Source organism: Lepus europaeus, chromosome 18 (genome assembly GCF_033115175.1).
Source record: "Lepus europaeus isolate LE1 chromosome 18, mLepTim1.pri, whole genome shotgun sequence".
Classification (NCBI taxonomy): Eukaryota; Metazoa; Chordata; class Mammalia; order Lagomorpha; family Leporidae; genus Lepus; species Lepus europaeus.
Window position 1 is genome coordinate 26,123,141 of NC_084844.1, and position 18,057 is coordinate 26,141,197.

The 18,057-nt window shown below is 52.6% G+C and overlaps 2 protein-coding genes across 5 annotated transcripts in view; one reads left to right on the forward strand and one right to left on the reverse strand.

Moving 5' to 3' along the window:
* EME1 (essential meiotic structure-specific endonuclease 1) overlaps positions 1-842 on the forward strand; it is an 8,874-nt gene extending 8,032 nt beyond the window's left edge. For all 4 annotated transcript variants that reach the window (XM_062175767.1, XM_062175770.1, XM_062175769.1 and 1 more), the window contains exon 9: positions 161-842. In XM_062175767.1, the coding sequence (XP_062031751.1) occupies positions 161-337 (177 nt within the window). In that variant the 3' untranslated portion in view covers positions 338-842. The remainder of the gene's footprint in view (positions 1-160) is intronic.
* Positions 615-16,464, reverse strand: LRRC59 (leucine rich repeat containing 59). The gene is made up of 7 exons (XM_062175771.1): positions 16,192-16,464; positions 14,589-14,648; positions 12,727-12,885; positions 12,416-12,520; positions 7,141-7,213; positions 4,471-4,644; positions 615-2,533 (listed from the first exon to the last, which is right to left on the reverse strand). Exons 1-7 carry the CDS (start codon positions 16,294-16,296, stop codon positions 2,286-2,288), a joined length of 924 nt encoding a protein of 307 aa, XP_062031755.1. The 5' UTR covers positions 16,297-16,464; the 3' UTR covers positions 615-2,285.
* Between the last annotated feature and the right edge of the window lie 1,593 nt (positions 16,465-18,057).

Here is an 18,057-nt window from a genome sequence, read left to right on the forward strand (position 1 = left end):
CCTTGCAGGTCAGCACTGTGGGTCTGCTGAGATCCAAGTGGTTGGCCCCTGGAGGGAGGACAGGTTCTCGTGCCCCAGCCCATGCCTGCTGCCCTCCCTGGTCATGGATGAGGGATGATCATGGATGACGGGGTTGTAAGAGGCCAATCGTGGCTTTCAGGCATATCGGCGGTGCTTCTCAGTGCAAGAACGCCAGAATCTGCTGGCAGACATCCAGGTACGCCGTGGGGAAGGGGTGACATCCACCTCGCGCCGGGTCGGGCTGGAGCTGTCCAGGCGGATCTACCTTCAGATGACCACCTCGCAGCCAGACCTCTCTTTAGACAGTGCTGACTGATGCCAGCCCTTGGGGACAAGGATGGAAAGCTGGTTTTGACCTCCCCAGCTGCAAGACCTGACTGCCATTAAGACTTGGAAGTGCCTTCTGGGACGTGCACAAGTCGACGAGGCCCACAGTGGGCTCTCCTGGGTCTCGTTGGTGTCTTTCCCTGTCAGCTCAGGGCAGAGGCTGCAGCTCTGGCATTGACATTCACACTGAATCTTCCCCTCCTGGCCAGTCAGCTGCCATGGTCAAACCACCCTGCCAGCCCTCAAAACACAAAGGAACACACACAGACCATTCAGACACGTATTTAATAATCATAGAAATCCAAAAGAATCGGCATGGACTCTGGAAGTCGTGAGTGAGCTGTCGCCTGTGGGTTGGCTTGACTAGGCTCAGCCACTGAGCTGCCTCAACCAGCCAAGGAACAGGGGTTTGATGACTATGCTGACTTCTGTATTATCTTAACCTCACCTTACGTATTACGTGTTTAGCTTCAATAAAGCATTTGTACCAATGGCTCTGGAGCGTGGAGGAAGACTAAAGGAATGTGTAGTGACTCTGAGTAAGGTGTGGACCTACGCAGCAGAGCTGTCCTTGGAGGAGAGGAGAACAAAGTCCTTTCTTGCAGTATCAGGACAGTGCTATCGAGATGGGCCGCTGGGGCTGAGCAGTTGGACCCTGCCCTCTGTGAGCTATGACAGGCTCTTGCCCCTCTGGAGAGAGGCCAAATGCTTGCAGTTGGGAGTTTCTGGTGAATGAGCACCATGGCAGTCATTTCTGATCCCTGCATCCAGCTGTTTTAAAAGGTGGTGAAGGAGGCGAGAGAGAGCTGCTGTAGTGGACGAGAAGGGACGGTGCTGCCCGATGTGTGCTGGGCACTAGTGAGCCACTGTGCAGCTCCAGGGCGCTGCCCGGTTCCCTTCATTGTTCCCTTCAGTTAAAGGCTGAGAAGCAGGTCTGGACCTCAGTGTCTACAAAGCCACGTGCTCAGGCTGCCCCTGAGGTATTTAGTCACACTGAGTCCTAACAGCTGTCAGGGCACTGTAGCTTTGTAGAAACCCGCTTCCTTGCCTACTGGTAATCAGTTAATGCTCCAAAATTCACACAAGGAGCCCGGATGTTACCATTTAATGGAAACCAGATATGTTGGGGCAGGACTCCACAGGAGCTGCTGGAGGCCTCGACAGCGTGATGTTTCTGTTAGCGATGAATCCGTCTGCCGTGAAAGTCTATACTTCGGCTGAGACATACTCACTCCTGGTGTGAGTTCTGTTCTCTGAAGATATTATAAAGGAGGCAAAGTGACAAGGAAATAGCACTGAGTGAGTCCAATTCTGCTTCACACTAGCTGAGAGACTGCAGGCGAGCCACGGGAGGCCTGTTTCCATGTTTTCAAGTATTACATTGGACCACGTGGTCAGGAAGTCCCTTTCACAGCTAGCTTGTGTGTGGTCACAAAAGGGCCTGACTGTCTGAGGTCCTTAAGAAAATAGAAATGTCCCCCTGCCCTGCAATTTAGGCTGCATTTGCTGAGTGTAGTGTTCCCCTAGTCCTTCTAACGCACTGCCTCCTGATCTGCCCTGATTGCCCAGGGAGGAATGAAAGAAAAGGTTTGTGACATACAAAAGTATAAATGTAGTGACAGCTGACCGTTTAGTAGAAATGAGCCTTGCCTTTACACAGCTTTGTACAACTAGAAAAGGCTATGTTGTTTTCTCTCCCCGCCCTCAGCCCATTCCCTTAGGCATGCAGGTAGCCGTCCCCCTCCCACCTCCTCACTCCACCAGGGGACCCCGACTAAGGAACGCAGAAGTCCTACAAAGAGGAGGGCTCAGGTACCAATCAGCAGCCATTTGATGGTGGCAGGTAGGTCTGACGCTAAAAAGAGGTGTCCAGCAGAACCCAATTCCATAGGAATCCAAGCTGCGAGGCTGGGAGGCAGCAGGTGCTAAGGACAAGCTCACTGCTGGGAGTCGGTCTGCAGGACCCACTGGAGGATCTCGTGGCGACGCAGGCCCTGGACGGCATTGTCGTAGATGGCGTTCACGCTGGTGCACAGGGGCTGTTGCTGCAGCTCCGTCACCCGGCACGCAACCAGCCCGCCTGCCACACACAGCAGGAGCAGCAGCAGCAGCAGCTTCAGCACAGCCCAGGACCGAGTTTGCTTCCGGGGTGGTGGCTTGCGGGGGCGGGAGCCAGACTTAGATTCTGGAGGGACAAAGTCACAGCAGACAAAGTACAGTCAGTTTGAGGAGGGCCACTCTCCACCCAGCTGTGCTGGTCTCTTCCATGCAGATCCCTCCTCAAGCTCCGAAGAGAAAAGCGTGTTCAGAGTATCCGAGACCTTACAAACCTTGCTACCCACTACCCAGAAGCTGAAACATGAATGTCTTCCCCCTGGGGTCTTGGGAGAGCGCACTGGAACTGGGACTCTGCACATGTCACGGAGCTCACCACGCCCCGGCCCCAGGTTCTGCTTGGGAACATGGTGATGATCACAAAGGGAGGGGCAGGGAGAAAGTGCTGCCTGTCGCAGGGGATGTTGTGAATGTCATTACTGTCACGTGACACGTACATGGGAGGAAAGTCCGGAAGATTATGCACCATTCATAAGCAGTACTGCTGAAATGGGGTATTACAAGGGACTGCCGTTTTTTGCGATACATACATATCTTTTCTAATTCCTTTGCAATGAATATAAATTTAATTTATGATCATAAAAAATGATTTTGAGACCTTTTTTAAGGCAATTAAAAAAAAAAAAACTTGAAAGGCAGAGACAGATCTTCCATTTGCTGGTTCACTTCCTAAATGCTCATAACAGCCATGCCTAAGCCAGGAGCCCAGAACTCAAGCAGGGTCTCCCACGTGAGTGAGAGGGACCGAAGTACTTGAGCCATCACCTGCTGGCTCCTAGGGAAGTTGGAATCGAAAACAGAGGAGGTGGGGCCGGTGCTGTGGCGTAGTGGTAAAGCCACCGCGTCCAGTGCCAGCATCCATGTGGGCACCGGTTCGAGTCCTGGCTGCTCCACTTCCAATCCAGCTCTCTGCTATGGCCTGGGAAAGCAGTAAAAGATGGCCCAAGTCCTTGGGCCCCTGCACCCATGTGGGAGACCTGAAGGAGACTCCTGGCTGTGGATCTACTCAGCTGGGCCATTGCAGCCAATTGGGGAGTGAATCAACAGATAGAAGACCTCTGTCTCTCTGCCTCTTCTCTGTATAACTCTTTCAAATAAATAAATAAATCTTTCAAAACAAAACAAAACAAACAGAGGAGGGACACAAACCCAGGCACTCTGGTATGAGATGGGGGCATCCAAGTGGTGTCTTCCCCCGCCCCAAACAAAGAAACAGTTACTGAATGATCAACAACTGGGTGTATTTATAGCTAAGCTAAAGAAACCTGCTGTTACCAACATCTCCTGGTAGAAACATAGGACACATTAGCTCAGTTAATTCTTCCTATTTTGATATTTAATTCTCACGCTAGCTCTTTGTTATCCAGTAGAAGGCAAAATATTGTTGAAATAATGACCCTAAGCAGTAAATATAAAAGAAAATAGATTCCATATTTACTGAAATCTCAAGTAGTATGCTGGGAAAATACAGGCCTAGTACAGAATAAAGTACATAAAGGAAGCTGCAACTCAGAAGACGCACTAACAAACGGCCAACACTCTGGGTGCTAGACAGCAGCTTAGCCAGGATGCGCACATGTGCCTTTGTAGCTGAGATAAGCTGGGCTAAAATTCTGTTAAAGTTGAGTTAAAATTCTGTTGTTAATCCTGTTTTGCTTAGAACATAATGAATTTGGATAAATCAATTCCCTTGTTAGACTGTACAGCGTACCAGACAACCAGTGCACCTCACAGGTGCTAAGAGGCACTTTAAGGAGCAATTTGACCATGCGTGATCTTAACCTAGCTCAGTGATTTCAAGGCCTCACCCCAACAGAAGGGGAGACTCCCGGTTCTGACAATGTCCATGTTCTTAGGCTCACTAGGAGACAGGGTCACCCGTTCCCTGTAACCATACTTGAAGCCTGGCACCCCTCAAAGCCTCACATGCCACTCGGCTTATCTATCACATGCCTGAAGACACGGCACGCCCCCCACCCGTGCACCTCTGCAGCACAGAAAACGTACTTGGGGCCTGGTTTGCTTCCTTCTTCGGCTTCTTCTCCTGCTCCCGCTTGGCCGCTTTGAGGGCGTCATACTCCTTTCTCCGACGCTCCTTCTCCTCTGCCTTCTCCCGCTTCCGCACCTCCCGCTCCTGTGCCTCCTTAGCTCGTTGCTTGGCCTCGCGTTTCTTCTCTGCCTCTATAACGTCAAACACCAAAAATGTGATTTCTCTCCCACAAACCCTGTAGCAGTTTGCTCTCCAAAGTGATTAAAAGTATGGATTCAGCCACCTTTTCCTTTATGCCATGGGTTGCATAGGAAATACCGAAAGGCTGAGACCAGCATGTGGAGCAGTAGCTGAAGCCGCCACTTGGGGCACCAGCACCCCTTATCAGAGTGCCAGTTCCAGTCCCAGCTGCTCCACTTCTGATCCAGCTCCCTGCTAATGTGCCTGGGAAGGCAGCAGAAGATGGCCAAAGTGCTTGGGTCCTTGCTACCCAATAGGAGGTCCAGATGGACTTCTGGGCTCCTGGCTTTGGCCTGGCCCAGCCCCTGGTATCATGGCCATTTGGGAAGTGAACCAGTGGATGGAAATTATCTCTCTGTTGCTCTGCTAAAATAAATTTTTAAAAAGAAGAAGAAGAAAAAAAAAAAACTACTGGAAACACCCATCTTTCTGCTCTCCAGGAAGGAAAGCCCTCCCTAAACTACAGTAGCCCCTACGAAGATTCAAAGGGTTCCTGGCCAAAAGCATCAGGAAGATCTGGGTGAAATAACAAAAGTGACCTCGGGCGGCACTGTGGTGCAGCAGGTAAAGCCGCCGCCTGCAGTGCCAGCATCCCATACGGGCACCGGTTTGAGTCCCAGCTGCTCCACTTCCAATCCAGCTCTCTGCTATGGCCTGGGAAAGCAATAGAAGACAGCCCAAGTCCTTGGGCCTCTGCACCCACGTGGGAGACCCGGAAAAAGCTCCTGGCTCCTGGCTTCGGATCAGCCCAGCTCTGGCCATTGCGGCCATCTGGGGAGTGAATCAGCAGATGGAGACCTCTTTCTGCCTCTCCTCTCTCTGTGAAACTCTGACTTTCAAATATATAAATAAATCTTTAGAAAAAAAAAAAAAAAGTGACCTCAGCAGGCATGGTTCGAAGTGTGATGGTACTCTGGTGCGAGGCACTAACCCAGAAGGCACCGCAATCGACAGCCTTCTGGAAGTCAGACACAGAGAAAATGGTTAATTCTAAGAGAGGGCAAGGGAGAAGAGGACATACGCACTCAGGCTTAAGCTTGAAGGAATGACAATGTTTCTCTGAAAAAATACCCAGTTTGTCAGAGTAATCTCTAGACTTCAGCTTGGCAATCTGTGCGGCAAATTCTGATTAACTTAACAGCTCAGATATGTTACATGCAGTACCCAACTTCCAAAATTACTGGGTTCTAAAAATGCATTTCCAAATTAGTTATCTGGAAGTCTGAAATACATTTTCCCAAAGCCAGAATGCCACAAATGGAGGTTACGTGTCTTAGGGCTTAAACCAGCGTCATCAGAATGTAGCTGAACAGCAGTGGCCTAAGTCCTGCAGCTTTCCACTGCTTCTCCGTGGATAAACAAGCTCCCAGCTGGGCACCGAGAACGCCAAGAGCATGCTACACCCAGCCTCTAGAGGACGCGGGCCGTCAAGAAGCGAGAGCAGCGGGTCTGAGTGAACGTGGTTCGTCCTACCACAGTGGCTGTGCAGGCAGAGAGGATGGTGGCTGTAACTCACGGCCAGCCCTTCTCCAACCACAGCATCCTCCAAGTGCCAGCTGGCCAACAGGGTACCCGCTACAGGCCAGATCCTGTTCTAAGTGCTGAGATGCAGCAGCAAAGAAGACAGGTCAAGTTCTAGTCCTGAGTTACTTACTTAGGAGAGGGAAACAGACTATCAGCAAGTGAATACCCGGTATGGGAGACAGTGACATGTGCCATGGAGAGTGACTGGCAGGACAGCCATTCTAGTTGGGGTCATTCAGAAAGGGTTAAGGCCAACCTAGCGCAACATCTGAGCAGGGAAACCAGGCATGGAGAGACTGAGGGAAAAGGAAGCCAGGCAAAGCCCCCGGGGTGGTCCAGGGCAGTAGGGGCTGGTGTGGCTGGAGTGACAGGCATGCTCTCCCTGAAGTGTGGACAGGGCCAGAGAAGCAAAGGAGCAGGCCTGCACCATGTCACTGAGCTTGGATTTTATTCTCAGTTCCATGGCATGCCAATGGATGGTTTAAGCCAACAGCTACATAACTGATTTTTAAAATGTTACAAAATGATCTCCCATACTAGTGTGCAGGAGGTGAGGCTGTGGAGACCAGGCAGGAGGTGGAGCAGTGGTCCACAGGGGGGTCTTGTTCCAGAGGAGGCACTGGAGGCCAGCAAACTTGCTGACAGACTGGGTGTGAGAATAACACAATAAAGGGGCTGAGATGTCTTTCTCACCCCAGGCTGAGTAACCTCCTTTTATGGGGACTGAAGGGAACCAGGGCTCTGTTTCAGCCACGTTTAAGAAAACCATTAGCACTCCTAGCAGGTGATGCCATCTACCACCACACTGCCATGCCCTGGCCCACTCTTTAGGACTAGTCTACAGACCCCCAGCTCCTGACGCAGGAGCCTCTGGTGCTGGGACAAGGGCCTGGAGAATGACTAGACGAGGGGTGGCCACCTACCGCGCTCCACTTCCAGCCGCCGCTGCCTCTCCCGCTCCTGATCCGCCTGCACGGCCTTCATGTGCTGTAACACCTGCAAAGGGAGAAGAGAGCTCGGAGCTACTCAGGCAGTAAAGTCACTGAGTGAATCCTACTTCTGTAGCCCAAGTTACCGCACTGAGTTGGAGAAGAGCCATGAGCCCAGTTCATTAACTGTCAGAATAACTCGGTTTTGGGATAGATGTTGTGGCACAGTGGGTCAGGCTGCCAGCTGGGTGCCTGCATTCCATACTGGAGTGCCAATTCAAATTCCAGCTCCTGCATTTCTAACCCAGCCCCCTGCAAATGGGCTTGAGAAGGCCCAAGATGACAGCCCAAGTACCTGGGTTCCTGTCACCCACATGGGGGACCCAGATGGAGTTCCTGGCTCCTAGCTTTGGCCTGGCTCAGCCTCAGCTGTTGTGGGTATTTGGGGAGTGAACCAGAGAATGGGAGATTCACACATACCCCCCAACTCCTGTGTGTGTCACTCTGTCTTTCAAATAATAAACGCTACAAAAAGAGTCTGTGAAACACATGCCAACTTAAATCTGTAGAAAAGTTCTGCAACGTACAATTACTCTCGCCAGATTCATGTCATCCTCCAACACACTTTCCTGCCCTCCTGCCTTTGCTACCTAGGGGGCCCCTGCTCCCACACCACCACCAACATCCAACACAGGGTGCCACAATTCCTTGCTATCTGTCAGTCTCAGTCATTGGACTGCAAGTTCCTTAAGGATGGAAACTGCTGTCTGTCCACAGGGACTCACGTGGCTGAAACAGAGCTTAACTGACTCCAGACATTCAAGGCAATGATGATGACTGATAAAGAGTCCCACTTCAGGCCGGCGCTGTGACTCAACAGGCTAATCCTCCGCCTAGCGGCACCGGCACACCAGGTTCTAGTCCCAGTTGCCCCCCTTCCAGGCCAGCTCTCTGCTATGGCCCGGGAGTGCAGTGGAGGATGGCCCAAGTCCTTGGGCCCTGCACCCCATGGGAGACCAGGAGAAGCACCTGACTCCTGCCTTCGGATCAGCGCGGTGCGCCGGCCGCAGCGCGCCGGCCGCAGCGGCCATTGGAAGGTGAACCAATGGCAAAGGAAGACCTTTCTCTCTGTCTCTCTCTCTCACTGTCCACTCTGCCTGTCAAAAAAAAAAAAAAAAAAAGAGTCCCACTTCAAAAGACCGGCAAGACTGATGGGTGACTTTTCCATGGCTAGAAAGTAGAACAGCTGAGACCTAAGTACAGTTCCTGAGTTCCTAGACCAGCACTTGTTCCACTCACTACCAAATGAAGAGAGGAGCAGCTCTCTGAAAGACCCAAACAACACACATTTGTACTTGGCACCCTGAGCAACCCAAATCTTTATCCACCCATTCATGGATGACCTCAGACTAAAACAGCTGCAAAGATTCTCACTGTGAGCATGGTTGGCGAAGAAGTCAAAGACCTGTTCTGTTTGTTTTCAGAAGCTGGTATTCTTTGGATGTTACGATCAGAGGGTAAGCCTGGAGCCCAATATGGTCACTCTAGCACTTACCAGCTGTGTGATTTTAGCAAGTGACTTAACCTTTCTGAGCCGTCTTCTCATCTGGAAAATGCTGTAAAGATGAAGTAACATAGCTTGTCCTGGCTGCCTAGCATAGTCCCTGGCCTTGCATGCACTCAGTGAATACTGCTGCTTTATCACTGCATCTTCTTTACTGCAGGAGCAGAAGGAAAACCAGAACTATTCTAATTTAAGGCAAAGGTCTTATTTGACTACTGCACCACAGACATGTCAATATTCAAAAGCTGTTCTTTTTATTTCTTATCATGCCCCTCACAAGGTCTGCAAAATCAGCTCACTACAAGAGCGTGGTTGGAGCAACCAGGGACTCTGGCCCTGAGTAACCCAGAACTCGAACCTTCTATCCCCTCTCCCAAGGGAGTCAAGCGGCAAAAATGGCTGCTGGATGAGGAGCTGCGTGATATGGGGGAAGGGGGGAAAGCAAGGTGAGAGGCAGCCCAAGTTGAAAGCCCCTGTCTCACTCTGAACTCTGAGTATTGAAAAAAAATCATCAATTACTGAGCTCGTGTTAGGGAGTGCACAACTGGCTAGGAAGCATCCTTGTTTGCCCTGGATACTGTACTGCAATCAGGAGGCCGTTATCTGGAAACACAGGCAGTCCAGAAACGAACAGGCTCCCCTAGTGCAGACTGAGCTCCTGGAGGCAGATTCTGTCTACCTATCCCAGTTCACAGAATACAGAAAGCACTTGAGGAATACTGTGGAACAAATTATTTCTAAAAGGTCTTTTGGGGCCGGCGCTGTGGCACAGTGGGTTAATGCCCTGGCCTGAAGTGTTGGCATCCCATATGGGAACGGTTGGAGACCCGGCTGCTCCACTTCTGATCCAGCTCTCTGCTCTGGCCTGGGAAAGCAGTAGAAGATGGCCCAGGTCCTTGGGCCCCTGCAGCCACGTGGGAGACCTGGAAGAAGCTCCAGGCTCCTGGCTTCGGAATGGCACAGCTCTGGCCATTGCGGCCAACTGGGGAGTGAACCATCAGATGGAAGACCTCTCCCCACCCCATCCCCTCTCTTTCTGTGTGTAACTCTGACTTTCAAATAAATAAATAAATCTTAAAAAAAAAAAAAAAAGGTTGGCTGGCGCCGTGGCTTAACAGGCTAATCCTCCACCTTGCGGTACCGGCACACCGGGTTCTAGTCCCAGTTGGGGCGCTGGATTCTATCCCGGTTGCCCCTCTTCCAGGCCAGCTCTCTGCTATGGCCCGGGAAGGCAGTGGAGGATGGCCCAAGTGCTTGGGCCCTGCACCCGCGTGGGAGACCAGGAGAAGCACCTGGCTCCTGCCTTCGGATCAGCACGATGCGCCGGCCGCAGCGGCCATTGGAGGGTGAACCAACGGCAAAAAGGAAGACCTTTCTCTCTGTCTCTCTGTCTCTCTCACTATCCACTCTGTCAAAAAGAAAAAAAAAAAAAAAAAAAGAAAGAAAGAAAAAAAAAAAAAGTCTTTTAATATGGCTGATCAGTTACTCTGACCAACCCACATACCCTCAAGGTCAGAGCTAGTGAGACCTAAACTATTTCCTAGAGACAAGTGATTTCATTCTGACTGGCCCAAGCCAACCCCTACAATGCATAAGGGCTCACAATGCACTGGGCTGCCTGGAGCTTTCTGTAAAGATAAATGGAGTCCAAAAGGCCCTTTTTGGGGCCAGCATTGTGGCGTAGTGAGTGAAGCCGCTGCCTGCAGTGCTGGCATCCCTTATGGACACCGGTTCAAGTCCCCGCTGCTCCACTTCCAATCCAGCTCTCTGCTATGGCCTGGGAAAGCAGTAGAAGATGGCCCAAGTCCTTGGGCCTCTGCACCCACGTGGGAGACCCAGAAAAAGCTCCTGGCTCTGGATCGGTGCAGCTCCAGCTGTTGCGGCCATCCGGGGAGTGAACCAGTGGATGGAATACCTCTCCCTTTCCCTTTCCCTCTCTCCCTCTCCCTCTTTCCCTCTCTATCTCTCTGTAACTCTGCCTTTCAAATAAATAAATCTTAAAAAAAAAAAAAAAAAAAAGCCTTTGCACCTAACATTCAATTTTGTAGGTCAAAACCTTTGGATCATCAATTCCATACTATCTGTTGAATGAATGGACGGATACATGCACACGGCCTGCTGTGTTGGCACAATGGAAGTAGTCCTCAGGGCCTGAGGATTCTGAGATACACACAGAGCACCCAGGACAGAGGGAGAGCAACCAGGCCTGGGTCACCAGACAGGCATCACACCGAGAGCACCAGGATTTCACTGATGCCTTCTGCCATTTTCATCCAAGAGGAAGCTGTTGCCCTGGCTACCTGGCTATGCTAACTCTGTGCTTGATTTCTTACAACAGTGAGTAACATGAGACTATGGAAGAAGCTCTGGAGGGTGGACACTGTGGTGCAGCAGGTCAAGCTGCCACTCGGCACACCTGCACCCCAAACTGCAGTGCCTGGGTCAAGTCCCTGCTACTACACACTTCCAGTCCTGAAAGGCTCGAACGCTTTAGCTCGGCCACCTACATACATGGGAGACCCACATGGAGTTCCTGGCCATCACCTGGTCCAGCCCTGGCTGTTGCAGGCATCTGGGGAGGGAACCAGTGGATGGAAGATCTCTCCTCATCTCTCTCCCTACCCCAATCATTCTTTCAAAAAAATAAATCTTAAGAAAAAAAAAAATCGGCCATGGCTCACTAGGCTAATCCTCCGCTTTGCGGCGCCGGCACTCCAGGTTCTAGTCCCGGTTGGGGCGCCAGTTCTGTCCTGGTTGCTCCTCTTCCAGTCCAGTTCTCTGCTGTGGCCCAGGAAGGCAGTGGAGGATGGCCCAAGTGCTTGGGCCCTGCACCCGCATGGGAGACCAGGAGAAGCACCTGGCTCCTGGCTTCGGATCGGCGCAGTACGCTGGCCTTAGTGGCCACTTGGGGGGTGAACCAACAGAAAAAGAGGAAGATCTTTCTCTTTGTCTCTCTCTAACTCTGCCTGTCAAAAAACAAACAAACAAACAAAAAAACCCAAAAAACAAAAACAAAAAATCCCCAAGTTAACAAGGAATAAAAGGCCATTACACTTGAAATTCACAGCAGAGCCCCCTCATCACACATTTTGCTTACATTAGTCCTAGCGTTTTGTTCACGTGCCCCTAACCAATAGCTGAGTATGGCATCTGGTGCTTGGCTAAGGAAGCAACCATCTGTTCCAAAGCTGGAGGAGAAGACGGCTCCAGCTGGAGCTGGCTGCAGGGCTGTTCTCAACAAGCACCCTCCAGGTTCCCAGCCTGGCAGTGTTCACCCTTAATGCTGCCTTTAGGTCCCCAGATGACTCAACGGTAACCAAATGCCAGGTCTGCCCAATAGAGGTCTGTCTATAGCAATACATTTAAATACATATTAATACCTTTATTACCAAAACGCCTACAGATACGGCCTCAGAAAGGCCGCAGCCCCAACCCTCCTGTCCCATTGAAACCACTGTCCATGCAGTGCACCGTGGGCCCCGGGAGCCCTCGTGGCTCTAGCAGGGAAGCACCGCAGGGCAGCACAAGGCCACATGGTTCTACTTGAAAAGCAAATGCAGCGACAAAGGTCCCTGCTTAGTAGGCTCCTCTCTCTGAGACCTCAGTGCTTTGATCAACACAGCGACAAGTGCCCTGGCAGTGAAAAACAAGAGGGAGTGGCAAGTCCCAGGGGAGCGAGTCAGTCCCTGGGAGTTCTGTGCTTACCTTGTTTGCGCACTGCTTACACTGCTTCTCATCCAAGCAGTCCCCTGCCACTTTGGCCAGGACAGGGTCCAGGGGGTTATCCTTCAGGTCCAACCACTTCAGATTCTAAACAGATAGGCAAAGAAGCAGCCCAAGTTCATACACAGTCCCTCAAGGCCAAACCAAACAAGCAGAAAGCGGCTCCTCTGTGCCCCACCTACAAGAGCCATGCAGGCAGGTGCCATTTCTGTCAGCCTTTCTCACAGCCGTGCCCCATCTGTCCCTGTGCCCTTAGCCACACCTGCCATGAACCATGGCTCGGGAATTGTTACCTTGAGCTGAGCAAAGCTGACAGGCAGGGTGACCAGCCTGTTGTTGAGGAGATCCAGGTGCTGGAGGTTGACCAGCCGGCCAAAGTCTGCTGGCAGCTGCTGTAGCTTGTTCTTACTCAGGTCCAGCTTCACCAGGTGTGTGAGGCCACAGAAATCCGACTAGGACCCAAAGAGAGAACACTTCAGCTGGGACTTAGACACTTTGGAGTAACAATGTGGGAACCACCAAGCCACAGGCATCTAAGTATAAATCCTGACTAGCTTTTGCCACCTATTCCTCCTTGTGTGAAAGTGGAGAACACCTGCCACTCCTGGTGGTGAATGACTGAGGAGTGCACACCAAGGGGCCTAGCGACAAACACAAGTGTGGGCCAGCTTTGCAGCACAGTAGGTAAGTCGCCACCTACAGCCCTGGCATCCCACATCGGTTCACGTCCCTGCTAATGCACCTGGGAAAGCAATGGAAGATGACCCACATGCTCAGACCCCTACCACCCATGTGAGAGACCGGATGGAGATCTGAGCTCTTGGCTTCAGCCTGGTCCAGCTCCAGCTGTTGCAGCCATTTGAGGAGTGAATAAGATCTTTCTGTGTCTCTCACTCTGCCTTTCAAACAAATAAAAACAAAATCTCAAAAAAGAAAAGGGCGGAGAGACAGAGGGAGACATAGAGGTCTTCCACCTGCTGGTTCACTCCTCAAATGCCAGCAACAGGCAGGGCTGTTGACTAAAGCCGGTAGCCCTAACCCCCAGCCAGGTCTCCCACATGGGTAGCAGGGGCCCAAGCACTGAGCCATCATCTGCTGACTCCCAAAATGCATTAGCAGGAAGCTGGATCAAAAGCTGAGTAGCTGAGACTCAAACTGGCACTCCAGTATGGGATGCCGGCATCCAAGCAGCAGCTTAATCTGTTGTACCACAACGCACACTCCTGTGTTCACCTTCCATAGCACTTGATAAAACACAGCATGACTGTCCCTTTTCCCAAAAAGTCCAGGCACTCCTTAAGTTCTCAGTCTTAGTCTTCTTTGCTATGTGCATCACCGAGCACAGGTGCTCAATGTTTTTTTATTTTTTTAAAGATCTATTTATTTGAAAGTCAGAGATACAGAGAGAAGGAGAAGCAGAGAGAGAAAGAGAGGTCTGGAGACCTTTGGAGAAAGAATCCGCTGGTTCACTCCCCAGCTGGCCACAACGGCTGGAGCTGTGCTGATCTGAGCCAGGATATGCCCCAGCTCATTCAGTCCCTGTTCTAAGAACATTGAGGGGCCAGTGCTGTGGCACAGTGGGTAAAGCCACTGCCTCCAGAGCCGGCATCCCATATGGGTGCTGGTTCAAGTCCCAGCTGCTCCACTTCCAATCTAGCTCTCTGCTATGGTCTGGGAAAGTAGTAGAAGATGGCCCAAGTCCTTGAGCCCCTGCACCCACGTGGGAGACTTGGAAGAAGCTCCTGGCTCCTGGCTTTGGATCGGCGCAGCTCTGGCCATTGTGGCCAACTGGGGAGTGACCCATTGGATGGAAGACCTCTCTCTCTTTGCCTCTCCTCCTCTCTGTAACTCTTTCAAATAAATAAATAAATCTTAAAAAAAAAAAAAAAAAGATGAGCCCAGTGATTCAGCCAGCATCCTGTTGCCTTTAGTTCTCTGTGCCCTGACTTTTCCAGTGTTCTAAAGAAGGAGGCCTCAAGTCTCCTCCAGTGGACAGCAGCCTGACTGCACACCCCAATACACACTCAGATTCAGCTGTCGCCTTCCTGCAAGACCTATACTGAACTATGTCTTATGAATCCCCCCACAACCCCATATGTAGCAGGAAGGCGATGCACCCAGAACTCGGGCCGGCCGAGTCACCTGTCACACCTACCGGCAGGGTACTGAGTTTATTGCAGGACAGATCCAGGACGGTGGCCTTTGGAAGGGCAGCCTAGGAAAGGAGATGAGAAAAACACATCAAGTCGGCACCTGCAACGGCTCAGTGACACCTGCAAGTGACGCATTTTCCCAGGAAAGGATTTTTTTTTAAATGGCACTGAAGAACAGCGTTGCTGGGGGTAAGAGAGGAAAAACTGAGCCAGTTCTAAGGCAGAACGAAAAGAGGGGTTTGGCCATGGAACAGCAGAGAAAGGAAAACCAGGGTGCTCAGAATTCTCTACGGCACCAAAACTCTCAAGCGCCCCTCTTGGGAGGCTGCGGGGCAGGGACCGAGTCTCCCAAAGTGCTGCAGTTTTCGTACTTCCCACTTCAGGGCCCTCCTGGGAAGCAGGCGCTCAACCGAGAGTGCACGGACATAACGCCGGCGTGCAAACGGGGCCCTCACAGCCCATCATGTTCCCACAGTGTCAGGGCGGAAGAGGCCCCGCACACCTGACCCTTCTTTCGCTCTGGGAGACAGTGGGGCGCTGACCAGACAAATCAGTTTCCCACAGCAGTCCCGGGGCCAGTCCGGAACAAGGCTGGCCATTAAGGACCCACAGCCCACCTGCCTTTCCAAGCGTCAGAAGGTGAAATGAGACAGTGTTGGCCGCTACAGCGGGAAGAATCACGGTAACGGTCCACCTGTCAGCGCCTGCCACCTTCCAGGCACTTTTAACTGTCACAACCAGCATAGGAGAGATGATCACCATTTTATAGGTGAGGAGATCTAGGCCCAAGAGTTACCCAGCCGCCAAGGGCACTCAGCCAGTAAGCGATGAAGCTGCCATATGATCTGGGAATCCACGCTAAGCGCCACACTACACAGCCCCCTGGTGAGGTGAAGACTGGGCCTTGCTAAAGGCAAGGGTGGTCCTTCACCCGCGGTAAGGAAGGTGTAGGAAGTTAGCACTCCGGGTGGGGGCGGCTGGGGCCGAGGCTCCAGACCCACGTAGGCAACGAAGTAGGTAGTTATCTCCCCAGGATCGCAGGCTTCAGTTTGTGGGGTAAGAAAGGAGGAAGGGTGGGGGGAGGGGGGTTTCCCGCCAGTTTCGGCGGTGTTGGGATGAGACCTTGCCAGCCTGGCCGGGGAGACTTAAAGTTTCTCGAAGCTAGTCGCCCGAGGGCTGGGACAGCCAGCAAGGCTGCCAGGTCCCGAGCCACACCCAGGTCTGCAGGGAGGCCTATTTCCCCACACCGACTCATTCATTCATTTTCCAATACAGCCAGCAACCGTTCGGTGGGCTTCGGCTTGGGGTCGGGCACCGGCTGGGGCTATGAAAGTCCCCACCCCCCATCCCTCACTCTTGGCTGGGGAAGAGCCCAAGGCCAGAAGAGACCGTCTCCCCCATCTTCTGGAGCCGCGCCAAAGTGACACGTGTACATCCCAGGAAGAACACTGCGGCCGGACGTGGCCTCCCCGGGGGCTCAGTCCCCCGCCCCCCGCCCACCATGGCTTTAAAGACGGGGAAACTGAGGCTCGGGACAGAAGGCGGCCCGCGCGGGGGCCACTGCCAGGCGAGGTGGGCGCCTGCGCCTAGCGGGGCTGTACTGACCAGCTCCTTCACTGGGACCTCATTCAGGTCGCTGAGGCTCAGGTCCAGCTCATTGCCGTCCAATTTGTCGCGGAGATTCCCGCCCTTGCTACCGGCCTTGGTCATGATGACGCCGGCTGAGCGGGCCCGGGTCCGGGCTTCCGACGGGCAGGAAAAAGGAAAAGCCTCTCGAGGGTCCGGCAGACACGCAGCCAACCGACAACGCCTGCGCCCCCGATCACCGCCGGTGCGAGACCGCCGCGACCGTCCGCCCGCCGGCCGCACTCGGAGCCCCGCGCCCCGCTCCCACCGGTACCGCCGCGACGACGACCACTTCCGTGTCCACGTCACCTTCCGCGGCCACCGAGACGCGCTGGGCCAGAGCGGCTCGAGGTTGTACGAGCGCGCCCTCTGGTGTCCAGGAGCGTGTAGTGCCGTCGCCGCCACTGGGATCGGGTGCAAAGCTCTTTGAATCCCGCTTCTCGGCGGGAAGCCCTGGTCCCCTTGGCTCCACGCAGAAGATCTGCATTCGCATCTAAAACGGACTCCGTCAAATCTGACCCCACCCCCTTGGATAAGGAGCAAAAGCCCCCTGTCCTTTTCTTAACCACGCAAAATCACCGCCTTCCGGAAAACTCTACTTCCTGAATTTCTCTTCCCTCTTGCTCCCCATCCACCTTCACCTTGTGAAAATCTGGCCTCCTTCCTGGGCTGGGTGCTGCCTGCTTCTGCGGCCTCCTCCCAAGCTGCAGCCCCTGCCTGGCCTTGGTGCCCATCAGACTTCTGGGCAGGTGCCCCACGCACCTTTCCCTCTACCCAGCTTCTCTGCCCAGCTAATTCCCAGCCCTGGCAGCCTCCCCTGACCACCCTGAACGCCGGGCTAAGTTCGGAGCCCTCCCGGGGCTCTGGCACAGCGCCATCTGCGTGCCATCTTATCACAGATGGTAGAGCTTCTGGGTTAAGTGGGACCCCCGCCCCAGGCACGCTGGGTGCTCCTCCTGGCTCTGCTGTTGCCATGCCTTGGTCTTATCAGTGGGTCCCTGAAAAATATGAATTAAAATGTTAGCCAGCTGATGCGTGTGGGCGGTCGAGTGAGTGAAACACGGGAAGAGATTAAGGCAGGAACCAGGAAGCACTCTAACCATCATCCGGAATTCGCCGTCTGCCTCTCGTTACACTGTTCTTGGTGGATCTGAAATGTGAGGGCGGGGGTTGTGCCTTACTCACCTTTGTATCCCCAGAGTCTGAGCCCCCGCGTGAGATTTGCCGGTTCAGATGTCTTTGGGAGGAATGAATGAGGCAGCAAACCTCAACTTGCTCATCTTGAAACGGGCTATTGTCCCAGCGGGGAGCCTTGAAGACCCAGTGAAGACGGGCAGTGGCCCAGTCCTTGGGTCAGGCCCCACGGTCCCAGCCTCCGCACTGTGTCGGCTTCTGGGAGACAGGCAAGGACACATTTGGATGATGAGACGTTAGCTTTTGGCAATCCCTACGTCCTTTGGCACCCGTTACTTTGCTCTGATGATGAACAGGAGACTGCGAGGCACATTTTATTGTAATACTTCTCTCACGGAGGAAGAAACCAAGGCTCAGAGAGACAGAGTAACTTGTCCCCCGCCACACAGCTGGTTGTGCACAAGTCCCTTGACTCCAGGTCCTCTTTCTGCTCACTACGCTTTATTATTGCTACCCCGAAGAACTCTATAGGCCATGCAAATAATTATTATACATCACGTAGGAAGATCTGTGCCCTGACACAGATAAAAACCTGTGTGCGAATGCATAGGGCAGTGTGTGTGAGTGGGGTGTGTGTGTGTGTGTGTGTATTGACATCAGAGTAACAGGCAACAGCATTCTTTTTTTTTAAGATTTATTTATTTATTTGAA

Coding starts and splice junctions, on each gene's coding strand:
- LRRC59 (XM_062175771.1), bottom strand. CDS start 16,296: ATGACCAAGGCCGGTAGCAAGGGCGGGAATCTCCGCGACAAATTGGAC. Junction 4,645..7,140: donor GCGGCTGGAAGTGGAGCGCG/GTAGGTGGCCAC, acceptor TTGACGTTATAG/AGGCAGAGAAGAAACGCGAG. Junction 2,534..4,470: donor GGAAGCAAACCAGGCCCCAA/GTACGTTTTCTG, acceptor TTGTCCCTCCAG/AATCTAAGTCTGGCTCCCGC.